Below are 17934 nucleotides of genomic sequence, written 5' to 3'. Positions count from 1 at the left end.
TAAATGACACCTCAGTTTCTCAGTAACCATGCCCCTGCTCTTGTAAGCCCCACCAAGCTCGCCAAGTAAGAGCACCTGGAACTTTGTGCCCAACCAACCCAGCTGAGACCTCTGGGCTCTGTAACTTTGTTTCCAATAGCTTTCTGTAAACTAGAGCTCTGGGATGGGTTGCAGTTTCGGCCACCAAGTCCAGCTTCCTTGGCGTTCCTGCCTTCCATTAGTGGGGAGCCCTGGCTATCTGTTAAGTTGGAGGGATAAAGGCTGTAGGTTGCCACATAGCTTCTCCATGTTTCCAGCTTTGAAGAAAAAAAAGAAGAGGGCTAAAGTAAGAGTAAAGCTGTGATCTAAAAGCTCCTCAGTTTGGAGGGAAGGGAAAGGGACGACACCAACAGCTGTAATAATCAACTGGAGATATGTAACTGGGCTACATTCTAGGCCAACCAGAATCTTTTCTGTTGTGGACAATAACAGAGCTAAATCTTGAGACTGTCAAACAGACAGAAAGCTGAACAGTGGCCTTCAGTTCTCCTGCCTTTTAGTCTCCCTCGCTGCCTCTTTCTCTGTCCCCTGAAACTATGGCTTTGTGGGCATCCGTTCCAGTAAGCACTTTTTACCCTCCACCTAAACTGCCCTTGCTTTCAAAACATGGGGTTCACTCAAGACGGACTAAAAATCACGTGCCTTCTTTCCCCCCTTTTGTAATTAAGCCACCTTCTCCCCTCCCCGCCGCTCACACACGCACGAGACAGAGGAAGCTGTCAAAAGTGCTACTTGTCTACTGGCATCCAGCAAAACAACATGGGGGGGGAATATTTTATTAAATCTTTTCTTTTCACACACTTACACAGATCTTCCCAGGGAGACATCTTCCTTTCCTTCCCTCACACCCATCTCATCCACAATCCAATCTTAATGGGGGGGAGGGGTTTGCTCACCTTCCCATCCTAGCACAGTGAAACAATTTCTCTCTTGGGGAGAGTTCACACCACTTAAAATGTTAGTGACAAGGAGGAAAAAAGTTTGTGGCCTTATGGACATGATTTTTAACCCATGATTTAACCCTAAAAATGGCCAACCCATTTGTGCCCAAAGTTTGTATCATTTTTATAATCAGCCTTTAGGACCTTTTCCCTCAGTCCAGCCTGAGGGTGATGGTAATGATGGAGGCTAAGCTGGTAGACTAGCAATTAAATTTGGACGTTCTAGTCTTATGCGTCCCTTACTCTACTGTAAGTCAATCAAGTCCAGAGCCCTGCTGTCTGCTTGCTTTACTTACATCCTTTCCACTGCATTCTCTGCTTTACTAGTCAACTTGAGTATCATGGTGACCCAATGGGAGGTGGCTGATTTGGATTTCATATAGTTCTGGATCTTTTAGAGGTGGAAGGGCATAACAGCTGTTAGAGCAAATGAAGCTTCTGATGGGCTGACTGCAGTATTCCTAGGGTCAACAAACCCCATCAAATCATTGTAATACACCTGTGCTGTCCCCGGGCCAAAGATGAAAAATAAAATGGCTCTTTGGCTTAATTAAAACTGAGCTACAACCACATAACTGCTACTGTTCAAAGAAAGACTGTTTAAAGGGAGACTTTCAGAGTCAGTAGCGCCAAACTCTGACCTACTTTCCCCCACGTATTATATTGTTGCATATAGTCAGGATCATTTTTATGGTGGGGGGGTAGGATGTATTGTAAGGAGTGGGGTTTTTTTGTTTGTTTGTTTTAAGAATTAGTGCTAGAATCCCCCTCCTCTAGCAAACCTATAACAAACACGTTTGCACCTGGAATGTGAATTTGGCAAGAAAGGAGAGGGATTTTAAACCCAAATTTCCCACAGTGTTGTTCTAAACAATAGCAAACAACAATATGAAAAATTTCTCAACATCATGAAATGATTTGGAACATCATAAATATAAATAGTTGCTAACCTTGGACAAGGACTTGAAATTTCTACTTGAATGTTAAGCTCTAGAGCAGTGGTTCCCAAACTTGTTCCGCCGCTGGTGCAGGGAAAGCCCCTGGCGGGCCAGGCCGGTTTGTTTACCTGCCGTGTCTGCAGGTTCGGCTGATCGCGGCTCCCAGTGGCCACGGTTCGCTGCTCCAGGCCAATGGGAGCTGCTGGAAGCGGCGTGGGCCGAGGGACGTGCCGGCCGCCACTTCCAGCAGATCCCCTTGGCTTGGAGCAGCGAACCACTGCCGCTGGAGCTGCGGATGTAGCAGGTAAACAAAGCAGCCCGGCCCGCCAGGGGCTTTCACTGAACAAGCAGCGGAACAAGTTCTCTAGAGCATGGGGGGAGAGAATTTATTCCCCACATCATTGCAAATACTGGGTGGTGTGGAGACAAATGGTGCATTCCTAGAGGTCTTTGGTGCTGACTGGGTTAAAACTCTTTTCCAAGACCTGGATTTAACAGTTAATGTACACAAGAATAACCTGTATCACATGCAATATTTTGATGAGGGGAGGAGAGTATCGTGGGAAATGGATTGGTAGGCTAGCTGGGTAGTTGCTCCCCAGCCCCAGCTTTCATAAAGTTGTGACTTCTACAGTGCCTTATTCTTAAGAGATGCTGGCACTCAAACACAAACCCCCCTCCCGTACACACACAAATTCGGCCTCAAAAACAACACAAACTGAGGGAAGAGTCAAAGTGTACCTTAGAGTCACACAGAGGAATGGTAGAGGTCATTAGCAAAAATAACTGAAGCCATGGTGGGAGTAATAGAATCACCTTGAAATCTGGAACATTTCAAACATTCCGAATTTGAGCAATATCTCTTCCACCTCTCCTCCCACCCTCCCCACCAATGGTGCTGCTATACTGCAGGAGTCCAGTTTGCCCAAGAATAGCTGCCCATCCAGAGGCCTGTCATGCATGGCCCCATTTGTTTTTGGCATGGTCAAGTCCAAGGAGGTTTAGATGAGTCAGGCTTTTTCCACTACTAAAAGTGTTTTCCATGGGGTACATGAATGCCATTTATTTTGCTTTAAATGCACTTTAAAAAACAAAACAAAAAACAGTGCTCCAGTCTGTTTCAAATACACAGGAGGAAGCTAGTGCATGAGTGTCTGAACCCAGTTCACTTTATCTCCAGTTAAAATACACTCTGTGGTGTATGTATGTATAGAACATGTGGATACGTACACACATACCTGTATCCATAGCCACACACCGAGACACACAAAGCTTAAGTAGAGAGTCTGTCTATAGTTAAGCTCACAAAACCAGATGCTACACGAACACAAAGGCAGCAGAGGAATTATGGTTGGGCTCTTGAAACACATCACAAAACATGAAAACAGCTACTTGCAAGTGACTTTGGTTCTTTCTGTACGTTCAATAACTATCGTAGGTGTGGGCTGTAACCAGAATAAAAAGGAACGGTGCTAACTGAAGGCAACTGAATGAATGGGCAAAAACCCTTTCGGTCCAATAATGCAATTCAAGTGCTACACCAATTCTCAGCTGGGTTGTTTTGGGGGGGTTTTTTTGGTCTCTTGTTGTTTTTTTTTTAAACTAAAAATAGAAATCTACAAAAATACATGCTCCTCCCACAAAAACGAACCCTGTCCTGAAAAAGCCCTTGTTTATGGAAGATGTCAGATCTCAAAACTCTTGGCCTTGCTCTCAATCAGCACATGCAAATCAGTACTTTTTAAATGTCTGAAATGAAAAAAAAAGAAAGAAAAAAAAAAAAAACTTGTTGAAGCACCTTAATGTGGCTTCCCATTCCAGGAGTGGTAGCCACCTTTTTCCTTTGAGCACCTTATTGATGTGTTATGCTATCTGCTGTCTTTTTGTTACCTGTTGGCTGAATGGCTGGCTGTTAACATGCACACACGTGTGCGGGGGTGAGGGTATGGCTGTGTGTGCGCCTAGTGCATTCCACAGGCCTTTCTATGAAATGCACACACATGCACGCACACCCTGCTGTGAGATCTGTGTGTGTGTGTGTGAGAGAGAGAGAGCTGCTCCATCGATGTTCCCGTTCTTCATTGGATTGGTTTGAATTTAGAGGGAAATTTCTTAACCCGTCTCTGCCCTTTTTGGCGGACAAAGTTAAAAATTCATAAATGGCTGAGGGAGGGGGACATTTCCTTATTGGGAACAAAGAAATTCCCAATAATCATTCAAAGCTGAGTGAATGGGAAACTGCATTCAGGCCTAAATCCTGCAGTCTTTGGGCAGGCAGCACCCCCTCACCCCCCCCCCGGCGCCCTGCTTTCAGTGGCAGTTATGCCAGAATAAAGACTTCATGATTTGGTCCCCAGTAGGCAAAGCTGCTTCTCAGGAGACAGGTCTTTGCCTCTAGCAATGTGCGTTGTTGTGGTTGTGTGTGTTTTTATACACTCACACACATTGAGACATGGTTTGTGAAGATATGAAGAGCAGGTCAAAAGTTTGGAGGGGTTATGAGTTCCTTTTGTTTCTCTTATTATACTCTGTAAATGGTATGTCAGTTATTAAACAAGCAAACAGAAAATTGTTTAAAGAAACCCTTGCATACGCCTTTTCTATCAAGTGCTTTAAAATATAGAATCAATACACACATCCTGCCAGTTTTTCTTACAGTGAGAGTATCCTTACCTGCCATTTAATATTAGCCTCGTATTTTTCTCACGTATATTTACCTGTGACTTGTATTTGTTATTTAAAACAGAAAAAAAAAAGGAAAAAAAAAGAAAATTAACTAGCGCTTCATTATACTATATTATTATTATTATTATTATTATTATTGTGACATTTTGGAATACTGTGAAGTTTTATCTCTTGCATATACTTTATACGGAAGTATTACGCCTTAAAAAATACGGAAATAAATTTTACAAGGTTTCTGTTTTGTGTGGAAGAGTAATTGATGTTGCTAAGAATGATGTTTGTTTTTTTGTTTTTTGTTTTTTTTTGTTTGTTTGTTTTTTGGGTTTTTTTTTAATGTTACCAGCACTTTTTTTGTAAGTTTCACTTTCTGAGGTATTGTACAAGTTCACACTGTTTGTGAAGTTTGAATATGAAGGAATAATTAAAAAAAAAAAGTAAAAAACTTGGCAGGTGTCTTTGTGGGTTTATTTTCCTCCTAGACTATACAAGGTTGCATGTAAATACACAATCCTGCAGTTGATAGGACAGAACCACATTGGCGCACACACTGTATGACTACACTGCAACATTTGACTCGGGGGCTAAACTTCTCCAGAGGACCCTGTAACACAGAGAAATCACTGAATGGAAGCTTAATATCACAAAATATGGCCAAAAAAGAGGCTTCTTAAAAATAGAAGCTTTTTGGTCAAATAATATTTTAAAAATCCATTACAACAGCAGACTAAGTAACCTGCCCTGCATCTTCCCTTGCTATTCCAGTCCTTGGCTCCTCACACACAGCTCTGCCAATGCCCCTCCATCCTGATCTGCAGTCCCCCTGCTCGTCCTGTCCTGGGACCCCTTACAGATCAGCTAGTGCATCTAAGTCTTAATCTGCAATATCTTTACTATTGTACACCCCCTGTACAATTCAGCTTCTATATTTCAGTCCTGAGCTGCAAAATCTTGGTTCAGTGATTTGTATAAACCTACTCTGAAGATAAGGCAAAGGTCACCAAACTTGCTCATTGGTGACCTAAGTCAAGTTTGAATCCAAGACTCCATTGGTAAAAAGGCAGCAATGGCTGCTGGAAGTTACATGATTTCAAGCCAGAGCACAAGACTTGCCAGGCAGGAGATGCCACAGGAAGGTCAAGCAGGAGCTGAGAAGGCAGATGCCCTACGTATCCTAACCTATCCCTCCTCCCCAAACTCAATTACTAGTTTTGATTTTTCTTTCACGTCCTTAGCCAAATCCTGGTCCCACTGAAACTAACAACAAAACTCCCAGTGATGCAACAGAACCACAGTTTCACCACTGGAGCACACTTTTCAAATATGGAGGCTTAATTTAGGGCACCCAGTTCTGCACTTGGATTGAGTCCAAATGCATAAACAAGGTATTCTAATTTAGATGTCTTCTTGTGAAAGTTAGGGGACACACACACCCCTCCTTCCTTGGGGCTTTTGGTTTTGCCCTAAAAGATTAAAAACTTAAAGACTTAAAACTTCAAGACAAGATATCTTCCATTTGTCATAAGCCTGGAAATGAGATGCTCCTCCAATGGGATGCATGAGAATTATCCCCACAGTCCTGGCAAAGCAACATCATTGCTAAAAGATGAGGGCCATAGAAATACATTGGATAATCATTTCCATAGCAGGGGTTGAAAGAGCATTTTAATGGAAATCTAGACTTTTTTTTCCTCATTCTACAGCCAGGAGGCGCTCTTCTCAAAACAAGGTAAACTCACCAAATCTGCACCGCGAGGCCATATTGACAATCCGGGACATATTCCAGTGGGTCTCAGCCTGAGGATTGCAACCCCAAGGCATGTCATTAACCAGCAGGGTCCTGTGGGATCAAAAGGCTGCTTCCCATTATCCCGCAGGTCCCATATGCAAAGCGAGTGGCAACTGACTGCCCCACAGCCATTTTCATGCCTAAATTCTGTTGCTAGTGAATGGTGCTGCACTGACAGCTTTGGAGACTGAAGTCCTCTATCCATCAGATCAGGTATAGTCCAAGCAGCAGCAGGTGGGTTGGCACCATTCCCACACAAAGCCCCCCAGTTAGTGTTCTTCAGCCCTGCTCGAGAGACCATCTCCAGAGATGAGAGGAGAAGTCAATATCCATGACTCAGTCATTACCTTGCTTCTCTACTGAACCAGTTTTCTTCCCCCAGTTGTGATGTGGTCACTGGTACCCCTAGAAAACTGGAGTGAGACCTCCATGCAGCCCTTCAGCTAGTAACAACTTCTTGTCGCTACTAGCCTGGATGAGATTTTGAACAAAACCCTAGAAGGTAAAGGCCTTCCCAATCTCTTGATTTATCCAGTGCAAACACCCTGTGCCTGTACAACAGTGCTCTGTACTTCTCCCTTCCACCACCATCACCACACATACCCTTTCTCTTGACCAGCCAACCTCCAGACCGTTTTACGGGACTTAAGAGGAGGAAGCAGAAAGGTTTCAACTAAAGAATTGATGCAGGAATGCTAAGCTTCCCCACAGCCAAAACTCCCTCCTCCCCACCCAGCTACCCCATTTGTACCACGGTGCGCCTGCTGCTGTGGCTTTTGTATTACAGGACATTGAAATAGTCGTGACCATCATCAGACTCCTCCTGAGCTCCCACGCTGCTGGCAGGTGCCACCCTGGCCTCTGCTGAGCTGCCTGTGGTAGGGTCTGGTGAGCTGCAGTCCTGCCCGCTGCTGCTGGAGGGCGCCTTCTGCAGGACATGGGACGGCACGTGGATCTTCCGAGTTTGTTTCTACAAAACAAAGCCACACAGTTTTTTTTTCCTCCAATCATTTTAAACCAGAAATGGCCCCAAGGGCCATTGTTCAGATCCAAACTTTCCCAGAATCTAGGCAGGATTCCTGTTTACAGGTTGAGATCAGGCTCATCCTTTTATTTAAACAGCTGCTCAGGTTTCCACCATCCTTCCACCTCTTTCCTAAGAGAGAAGAGCGATAGAGGAGGGTGTGTTATGGAGGGGTTGAGAAGGTTGGGTATGAAGGGGGCCTGAGATGTGCCCTTACACTGGTGGAGACCCCCTGAGAAGCAACCTCACCTTTGACTGGTGTGGAGTAGGGTCCTCCATGAATCCAGCCCTCAGCCGGTATGGAATAAAACGCCTCCCAGCATCCACCAGCCCCCTTGTCCAGTGAAGCAGGTATGGGCCCATGAGATATGCCAGCATATTTGACAGCTTGACAGATTGGGTCCCCCATCTGACAGGCCCTCATACCTAGCGGGGGACCCCAATCTTCGCCAGTGGGATGGGCAGGGGGCCTGAAATGGACCCTCACACTCAGACCATTCCTGCAGGAGTTGAGAGGTGCCCACATAGTAGCTAGTGAAAGGAAAGAGGGGTAATTACTGAGACACACCGTCACACTTCAAGGGAACCTGAAATATGCTCTCAGCATGGAGTCTGAAAGAAAGGGGGCCCAAATATACACCCCATTCTCTGCTGACTCTGAAAAGGTCTCTCACACTCATCTAAGAGGGGATGCTGAGATGCATTCAGCCCGGATGGGGAAACATGAACTGTGCCTTCACCCTCAGCTAGGGGAATAAGGAGAGACCCCAGATATTACATCATAGTCAGGGGATGGGTGATATGAGCAATTCCCTCACACTCAGTCCAGGTGAATTAGGGTGGTCAGCAGAGCCCTTATACTCACTGGGGAGTGGGGAGGGAATTATGGGCCATAGCAAAGCCCTCACCCTGAGCTGGGTGCTGACTTACTAGAGCTCAGGGTCTGGGATGATTTCTTGGCCATGCTGGGTATTTTTCAGCAGATGCTCAAAATTCAGCCAAAACAAGTGAGTTCTTGGGGCTGTGGGCTGCAGAGCCAGTTTAAGGGGGAAGGGATAGTTCAGTGGTTTGAGCATTGGCATGCTAAACCCAGGGTTGTGAGTTCAATCCTTGAGGGGGCCATTTAGGGATCTGGGGCAAAAAAAAATTGGGGATTGTGCCTGCTTTGAGCAGGGGGTTGGACTAGATGATCTCCTCAGGTCCCTTCCAACTCTGATAGTCTATAAGGTGAATACGCTAGGCAGCACAATGAGTAACTCTAAGTGAATGCTGGAGTTGGGGACAGCAGAGATCTGTCCACTTAGACAAAGTTGCATCAAAGTCTGCATCAAAGTTACTCTGCATCTTTATGTTTAAATGTACATGTGTACATATGTAAATGTACACAATCAATGTAATTAAAGATTCACTAGCTAAGAAAAGTAATGGGATGAATGGAAGGGGGATCTGGTGACCTTATTGAAACTATCTTCCGGTTACCTTTCTCCTAAGGATCCAGACTATGAAACACGTGAGGAGCAGAACTCCCAATATCAGGCTGATTATTATGTATGGAAGGTTCTTCCAAAGGGTCATCTCCTCTGATGCTCCTGAAATTAAGTGAAGAGAAATGTGAGTTTGGCATTAAAAACACCCTTGGTCACACTCACCAAAGGCATGCAGAAGTGGGTACAAAGCTACAGCCGTGATCCTCAGGCCTGATGCTAATCTCACACTTTTTTTACACCTGTGTAACACCATTGACTTCATGAGAGTTACTCCGTAATTACGGTTGTTTTAATGAAATCAGAATCAGGCCCCACATGTCCATGCTTGACAAAGAAACCCTGATAGGAGGGCACTCTACCTCCTTCTTCCTCAGGACAGTCTGGATCTTCGTCCAACTGGTTTCATCTTAAACAATGTTGGGGGGTAACCTGGTGACTATAAATGCCCCATGGAGACCACCCTGTTTAATTATTTCATGCATAATATATCTCAAAGATATGCTGTATCCAGCTCAGGACATTGAATCCTGCAGCCCAAGTCAGTTTCCGTTTCTGAGTAAGCAGAGCATCTCCAGGAGAAGAGGAACTGCTGACAACTGTACCAACAAGCCTTCCTTACTCCAGCAGAGATCACGGGCACACATGTACACCAACACTTCAATGGGGAGCCCCATCCTACGCTGACTGTGCTCAGCAACTCCTAGGAGAAGCACTCATTCCACTGCAGAGTCAGCCTGTAGTGAACTACCTGAAATAAACCTGGACTATAACGCCAACCTTCAGTAAAACACAAAAACAACCTGTCCAACTGTCACCAAAACAATTCTTTTTTCACATCTCACTTCGGTAGGTTGCCTGACATAAACTGATATTTTAATAACCGGGGGGGGGGGAGGTCTTCCTATTGACAAGGTAATGAATAACTGTATCCCAAGATACAGAACCTGCAAGGCCAACATCATTGTTGGTGGTAGTTTATCATTAGATTATTACCACCAGGTGACAATTGTTTTTGGAAAGCCCTGGAGAACTGGATACCAAAAAACTGGGTGGGGAGAGCAGTATGGGAAAAGGAGGCAAACATGGTACCAATCTGCTAAAAAAAAAAGAAGAGTGATTCTGGCAGTTACCGCCCCGGAATTCGGACTTCTAGCTCTAAGGAATTGTAAGTGATATTCCTTGGTCTCAACAAGTGCCTCACCCTCTGGTCCCTGTTGCCCTGGATTTGAGGGGTGTGTATATCCCAGAATGTGATCAAGCTAATTGCAACCATATTATGTGCATTCAACCATCCTGAATTAATAAAACAGACCCACCACACAGTTAAGGGTTAGTTTGGAGACAGGCTTTCAGAAGCAGAGTCAAAACTAGCTACAGTTTCTGCTAATCAAATGGGAGGAGGGGACAGACAAGTCAACTGAGACTGAAAACCTTGGTGGCTGGAAAACCTTGAATCTAGATGCCTCTGATATTAAAAGTGTATTGAAAATTAGAAAAGTGATCATAGAATCATAGAATATCAGGGTTGGAAGGGACCTCAGAAGGTCATCTAGTCCAACCCCCTGCTCAAAGCAGGACCAATCCCCAAATTTTGCCCCAGATCCCTAAATGGCCCCCTCAAACCACTGAGCTAACCCTCCCCCGAAATGACCCCTCCAGTAGGGGGTCATTGTGACCTGTGTTTTGCAGACCTTAGTTATAAAAGATCAGCTAATATAATGTGCTTTGGAGCCGTCCTCTGAAGCCATCTTGAGAGACATTTTCCCTGACACCCTTTCTCCCCAGCAGGTGAGCAGCTGGCCACTGTGAACCTGCTGTTAAGCAATCAATACTGTTTCAGACAGTAGATAAATATCTGGGATGTTCTCAACCTATTGCTCCTGTCTGCGTGTGCTTAAATCTAATACACTGCAGTGTTGGACAAGAGCATGCTCACTTGCCTTTAATCCTTTATCAGACAGAATTGTTGTGTTCCTATGATTTATTCCTGGCCCACCGAGAGTGAAATAGTTATGTTGCCCCTGCTGGGGGTTCTGAAAACCCCAGGTAACACCCCCACCAGCCGCTGTATGCTTTCCTCTCTCCCCTCAGCAGCAGCAGGCCCCTACAATGAGAATTATACCCTTCTATTAAGGACAGAATTTGGCCCTAATTAGCCTTCAAACTCCCTGTATGTTAAGTATTATTAGAGCCAAATCCCCAAACCAAATCAGGGGCAGATCACTTCCTTTCTCTGTCCCTCTAAATGCAGTCATCTCTACCAACCACTAGACCATCCTTACTTTTGTAATTCAAGTAAATACATCCGGCAGAGCACTGAGCTAGTGAAAGGAGAAATGGCAAGTGAAATTGACCACAAACAGAAAGTGACATTGGCCAATCTAGCTTTATTGTCCAAGCTAAGCGAGAAGAGCAAAATGTAAACAAACAGTACCAAAATGACAGAATTGATTAAAAGTAAATTAGATCTTAAAACCTTTCAGCTTTAACAATATAATTTACTAGTAACAGAGGCAAAAGATAAATGTTAAAAATAATAATTTTGGCCATATCACCCATAAAATGAATCTACTCTAGGGAAAGGATGAGGGTATTTTGGATGATGTTAATTCTTCAATTGCAAAATAAACTTGCTAAAGGTTCCTAAAGGGGTAAATTTTCAAAAGTGCCTAAAACACCACTCCTAGGTTCCTAAATAGAAACGGGTGACATTTTTCAGCTAGAACCTTTTTCACCAAAAAAAAGGTAGATTTGAGTCAACTGAAACATTTCAAGAAGTCATATTAAAAAATTGTATCAATCAAAAAAATTCATTTTGAACTGTCAAGACAAAATGTTTCAATATTTTATTCGAAGCATTTTTTTGTTTCAAAATTTACTTCAATTTTATTTTTTTAAACGTTAACAATCCTCACAATCATTTTCAGTCAAACAAAAAGTTTCATTCAACCTAAAACGAATTCATTTTCGACTTTTTGGTTCATCAACTTTTTCTATTTTTTAATGTTTTTTGGTTTTTCAGTACAGCCCACAAACTGAAAAAATCAGTTATTCATGCAGCTCTTCTCCTACAGGCTTGTCTACATACAAAAATTAATCCAGAATAAGATAGGATGTGAATTTAAAGCAGTTTCACTATTCCTGATTAACTCCATGTGTGGCTACTATTAGGGTTTGTCTACACTGGCACTTTACAGGACTGCACCTTTCTCGCTTAGGGGTGTGAAAAAACACCCCCGAGTGCTGCAAGTTTCAGCACTGCAAAGTGCTGGTGTAGACAGTGCACCAGCGCTGAGAGACGTGCTCCCTTGTTGAAGTGGGTATTTTAGAGCACCAGGAGAGCTCTCTCCCAGCGCTGTGCCGCGACTACACAAGCCACGTTAAAGCGTGGCCACGGCTGCGCTTTAACGTTGCCAGTGTAGACAAGCCCTTATTCTGGAAGAAGAGTATTTTATTATGAATTAGCTTAATCCGCTTCCAAAAAGTGCCTTGTTCCCTTTGATTAACATGGAGTTAATCAGGAATAGCTATTCTGAAATAACACCCATGTAGACAAACCTTGAGTCACTTAGGTGCTTTGGAAAATTTTACCCACATTCCATATATCTGAGTTATCTGTAGTTTTGTTGGCTCACCTGCCAGTTCCAGGAACATTCTCCCTTCGTATATCCCATAAGGGAAGGTGTGAAATTCACAACAGTAATCTCCAGTGTCATTGACACCTAATAAGTGGATTGTTATCCCGTACTCTGCTGCCAGTGATACCTTCTCAGTGAACACCGGCTGGACTATGCCTTTCTCTTTGTTTAGATAAACTGCAAGCGTGACCTTGTTACACCTGTTCCAGTTCACCTGTGACACAATGGCATTGGTCAAAGAGAGAGAACACCGCAGGGTGATGTTGCTGTTTTCAACTGCAGAAACGTTCCCAGCTGTTAGAATTTTTTCAGTTGTGTCCCCTGGAAGACAGCAAACCAAAGAGCATGTCATGAGAGTGATGCAGTGTAGGACTCCCAGGCAGCTTGTGAGAGAAAAAGTTTGTTTGATTACCTAAATTCCCACTCCACTGCAGTCACTGAAATCAGATAAAACAAGCAAAAACCAAACAGGGAAGAACTACCGGTATATCTGAGAAGAAAGGGAATTCTTTGTGATGGGTTCGGTCACAGAGATCCTCTTGGGACTGTCACCTGATGTGCTGAAATTACCTCTGAGCCTGTTTTCCCTGCCATCTTGGGACTCCAGAACACTGCCTTGTTGAGCCAGACACACTAGCCTGCTGCAACACAGACCCAGGATCTAGGCCATGCCCCCAAAGCTGCAGACTTTAACTAAAAACAGTGCAGCAGGTTACCTGTCTCCAGCACCCAGACACACAGCTCCCAATGGGATCCAAACCCCAAATAAATCCATTTTACTCTGTATAAAGCTTATACAGGGTAAATTCAAAAAATTGTTCGCCCTCTATATCAATGATAGAGAGATATGCACAGCTGTTTGCTCTCCCCAGGTAATAATCACTTGCTCTGTGTTTATTAATAAAAAAAAGTGATTTTATTAAGTATAAAAAGTAGGATTTAAGTGGTTTCAAGTAATAACAGCAAGTACAAAGTAAGTAACCAAGCAAAATAAAGTAAGATATCTCACGCATATCTAAGCCTAATACATTAAGAAACTGATTACAGGTAATATCTCACCCTCAAGATGTTCCAATAAGCTTCTTTCACAGACTAGATGCCTTCCTAGTCTGGGCTCAATCCTTTCCCCTGGAACAGTCCTTGTTAGTTCCAGCAGACATCTCAGGTGGTAAGCAGGGGTCTTCTCATGACTGGCAGCCCCTTTTGTCCTGCTCCATCCCCTTTTATAGCTTTGGCACAAGGCAGGAATCTTTTGTCTGTGCTTGTCCCCACCCCCGCCTCATCAATGGAAAAGTACAAGGATTAAGATGGATTCCAGTATCATGTGACATGGTCACATGTCAGTGTAAGACCCCTAGTCTCCATTCTTTCTTGGTTGGCCCACAGGTACACAGGAATTTTTGCGGGTAAATAAACCATTTACAATCAATTGTCCTAGTCAATGGGAGCCATCAAGATTTTAAACCACGATTAATGGCCCACACTTTGCATAATTACAATAGGACCTCAGAGTTATACTTCATATTTCTAGTTTCAGATACAAGAATGATACATGCATACAAATAGGAGGAATATGTTCAGTAGTTTATAACTTTTGTTATGATACCTTACAAGAGACCATTTGCATAAAGCATATTCCAGTTACATCATATTTACACTCATAAGCATATTTCCCCATAAAACATATGGAGTGCAACATCACATTCTTCTCTTATCCTAAGAGAAGATGGTCCCAGAAAGGGAGGGCTCAGATCTCTTGGTGGAGCAATGTATGGAAGCCCAGGATTGAGTGGTAGTAGAAGACCAAATTGCTGAGGAAGGATTTTCTCCAGGTCAGGGAGGACTGAAAGAGACGCTTATATAGCTGTATGCAACTGCCATAAGCAAACATCCCAAAAGTTTCAGATTACCACTCAAACGTCCAGGTACTTATCTCAAACTCATTTAAATGATCAAACCTCCTTTGGCCTGGAATTTGGGAAAAGCCAGATTTGAAATATTATTTGGTTTCAGAAGGTTTGGAAAGATATCAACAACAGTTTTTTGGAGAATTGGGTTTTTGTTTATTTATTTGATTGACTGTTTGGGGTTTTTTTGTGGGGTGGGGAGGAAGAAACTGTGGGCAGTTTACTCTTATCTTTGAAGCACTATGTACAGAATCCTGCTGGTGAAATGATACTGATGTAGATGATCCATAGTTTGATCTGCTAGGGCAACTTCTATAGGATGAAAGTCTCTTGAGTGTACAAGTGTGTTTGATTTTAAAATAAATAAATAAAAAGTTGATTCATACCACTAGTTTATGTTCCCAGAACTAATTTCACACACACACACCCCATGCCCAATATCCCTTCCTGTCCTCACAATTTCACTGGACTTAAAACCTGGAAACAGATGCAAAATCCAGTTGTGCAGTCACTCATTCATTTAGATTGGTTCAGGCATTGTGGCCAGAGCAAAAGAACCAAGTAATGGCTCCCGGACTCTGTTCCTGGCTCTACTACTGACTCTCTGTGTGGCTTCAGGTAAGTCACCTAACTGCCTCATGCCACAGTTTCTCCATCTGTAAACCAAGGATAGTAATACATCTCTAACTGAGTTACTGCACGGTTTAAATCGTCAATGTATAAAGTGCTTTGACACTAAGGATGTCCAAATAACTGAATTTTCAGGTCTGAAAAAACAAAAATTCTTTTTGGGTCAACCCAAAACAAAAGTGTTCCAAAAAATCCAAAATAAAAACATTTTGACTTTTTACTTTGGAAAGATAATTTGTTTTGGAAATGCCAAAATGAACCATTTCAACATTTCTGATTTTTTTTAAACCAACACAATTGTCCAAAATTGACCTGAATTCATGCATTGTATTGGTCAGCCCAAATGTGCATTTTTTTGGCCAAAAAAAAAAAAAAAGTCTTGTGAGAAAATTTTCATCCAGCACTAAGATCTTTGGATGAAAGGTGCTATTAATAACAGCAATAGAAAAATTAAGTATAGCCTGCATTCAGCTGTACTAAAATGCATATTGTCACTTGCTGAAGGATTCTCTGCTCCTTGAGGTCTTCAAACTACAATTTGAGGACTTCAATAGCACAGATATAGGTGTGAGGTCTTTTTTAGGAGTGGTGGGTGAAATTCTGTGGCCTGCATTGTGCAGGAGGTCAGACTAGATGATCATAATGGTCCCTTCTGACCTAAATATCTATGAATCTATGAATCTATGAATTGTTTGCTTGCATTCAGTTTACCAAACAATCTAGATTACTCAGTATCAATGACCTGTCCTCTTCATTAAATACAATTCCCCCAATCTTTGTCATCTGCAAACTTTACCAGTAATGATTATGTTTACTTCAAATCTTTGATAAAAATGTTAAATAGCAGATGGCCAAAAACCTATACCAGCAGGACCCCATTAAACAAAACAAAACAAAAAAACCCACAACACACCTTCTAAAATTACATTTTAAGGTCTCTCAGTTACCCAGTTTCTAATCCATTTAGTGTATACCATGTTGATTTTCTATCATTCTAGTTTTTTAATCAAAGTGTCGTGCAATATCAAGTCAAATGCCTTATAGCAGTCTAGGTATATTACATCAGTACTATTAGCTTTATCAACAAAATTTGTAATCTCATCAGAAAAAGATATCAAGTTCGTATTGACAAGACCTATTTTCCATAAGCCCATGTCGATTAGCATTAATTATATTACCAGATGGCTGGGACAGAGCTAGCAAGGTAGCTGTACGGTTTTACTGTGATTCCTATAATGAGCAAGACTAAAAAGAAAGCAGCTGATGGAAAAAAGAAGAGGGACCCAAACCCAAGAAAATGATAAGTCTGCCAACAAAACTACAGATAACTCAGATCTATGGAGTGTGGGCCAAAATTTCCAAAGCACCTAAGTGAATCAGGGTTTGTCTACATGGGAGTTATTTCAGAATAGCTATTCCTGATTAACTTTGTCTTCCTTACTCAATTTCAGATGCCACCAGCAACCAATAAAGCAGAGAGAGGTCAAAACTCACTTGCCCAATGTCACCCCGCAAATGAATGGTAGAATTAGGAATAGAACCCAGGATCCCTGACTCACAAGTCTCTGCAGTAACTTATAAGAAATCATAATAAGACAGAAAACTCCTAGAACTATACCTGAAACATGTAGGAGAGGAGCCATATGCCACAGCAGCTGCCCCACAAGGAGAGGATAACCCATGCTACCAGAGAATCACAAAAAAAGCCACTGCTTGCTCTGGAGACTGGCAGGGCTGCCGAACTGCAGCTGTGAAAACACCGCAAAGTTCGAGTCCGGGGCGAAGGGAATGAGCTTTGGGGCAGGTGGGGGGAGCGAACTCCTTCTTGATGCAACACAAACCACAGAACCGTGGAGAGCATGTTTCAGAAAAGACAACACAGAGAACGCTTTACAGCAACAACAGGCAGTGGTTACTTGTCACTGCAGGTGACTCAAACACCGCTTTACTCATTAACCAAGGTGCCCTTATTTAGGCTTCCTGACCACAAACTCTGAGAAGCAGCTTACGGGAATCCTGTGATAACTGATTTGAGCAACAGCCCCTTCCTCATTCCCTTATGTGGATAATTACTTTTGAAAGATCACCATGAAGTTCCATGTCACCAGGAACTTAACCTACCAAGCAAAAAGTTTCCACCTTACAAGGAATCAGTGAGCTCCTTCAGGCACTGAGAGCTAACACGGATAACTGATGTTGCTATTGCCTTGCTCCGGTTATTCCTATCAGACAAAAGGCTGGTCTTAAACTGAAGCCAGCAGGTCACTGCCCTGCCCTTCAGGAAGATCTTCCATAGACTCAGGAAGATGTAGCCTCTTCCTCTTCCCTGCTGCAACTGGGCTGAAGGGGGAGGCAACTCTCAATCCAATGTCCCCCCTGTAAATAGCACAGTGAGAATGGAGGCTTGGTGTTTTGAAGCAGCCACCTGACACCTTCTCTGCCTGAGGCCACACACACTGTAAGGCTATCCTTGCTCCTACAAGCAATAGTACCTTGCTATCAGTACAGTTATGGCTTTGCAAAGAACAGTGGTGCTCAGTCAGGGATCCAGAGCCCCCTAAGGGGCCATGACCAGGTTTCAGGGGGGCCGCCAGGCAGGGCCAGCATTATACTCGCTGGGGCTCAGGGCAGAAAGCCGAAGCCCCACCACATGGGGCTGAAGCCCGGGGCCTTGAGCCCTGCCACCTGGGACTGAAGCTGAAGCCTGAGCAGTGTAGCTTTGTGGGGGGCCCTGTGGCATGGGGCCCTGGGCAACTGCCCTGCTTGCTCCCCCCTAATGTCGGCCCTGGCTTTTATATGCAGAAAAACGGTGGTTGTGGCACAGGTGGGCCGTGGAGTTTTTCTAGCATGTTGGGGGGG

At 43.4% G+C, this 17934-nt stretch overlaps 1 protein-coding gene across 3 annotated transcripts; it reads right to left on the bottom strand.

Annotated features, from left to right (window-relative positions):
- Positions 1-4949: 4949 nt before the first annotated feature.
- On the bottom strand, positions 4950-16920 carry TIGIT (T cell immunoreceptor with Ig and ITIM domains). 3 transcript variants are annotated; one of them, XR_012154619.1, is made up of 5 exons: positions 16694-16920; positions 12536-12859; positions 8893-9002; positions 7663-7944; positions 7296-7359 (listed from the first exon to the last, which is right to left on the bottom strand). XR_012154619.1 is itself a non-coding variant. In XM_073308844.2 (4 exons), exons 1-4 carry the CDS (start codon positions 16755-16757, stop codon positions 7171-7173), a joined length of 687 nt encoding a protein of 228 aa, XP_073164945.1. In that variant the 5' UTR covers positions 16758-16920; the 3' UTR covers positions 4950-7170. The 3 variants fall into 3 exon arrangements, 2 of the variants coding, with proteins under 2 accessions (XP_073164945.1, XP_073164954.1); XM_073308844.2 differs by lacking the exon at positions 7663-7944 and having other exon boundaries at positions 4950-7359; XM_073308853.2 differs by having other exon boundaries at positions 7295-7944.
- Positions 16921-17934: the final 1014 nt, after the last annotated feature.

This window comes from Lepidochelys kempii, chromosome 1 (genome assembly GCF_965140285.1).
Source record: "Lepidochelys kempii isolate rLepKem1 chromosome 1, rLepKem1.hap1, whole genome shotgun sequence".
Taxonomy (NCBI): domain Eukaryota; kingdom Metazoa; phylum Chordata; order Testudines; family Cheloniidae; genus Lepidochelys; species Lepidochelys kempii.
Note: the sequence above shows the minus strand (reverse complement) of the source record. Positions and strands in the feature narration are given on the sequence as shown.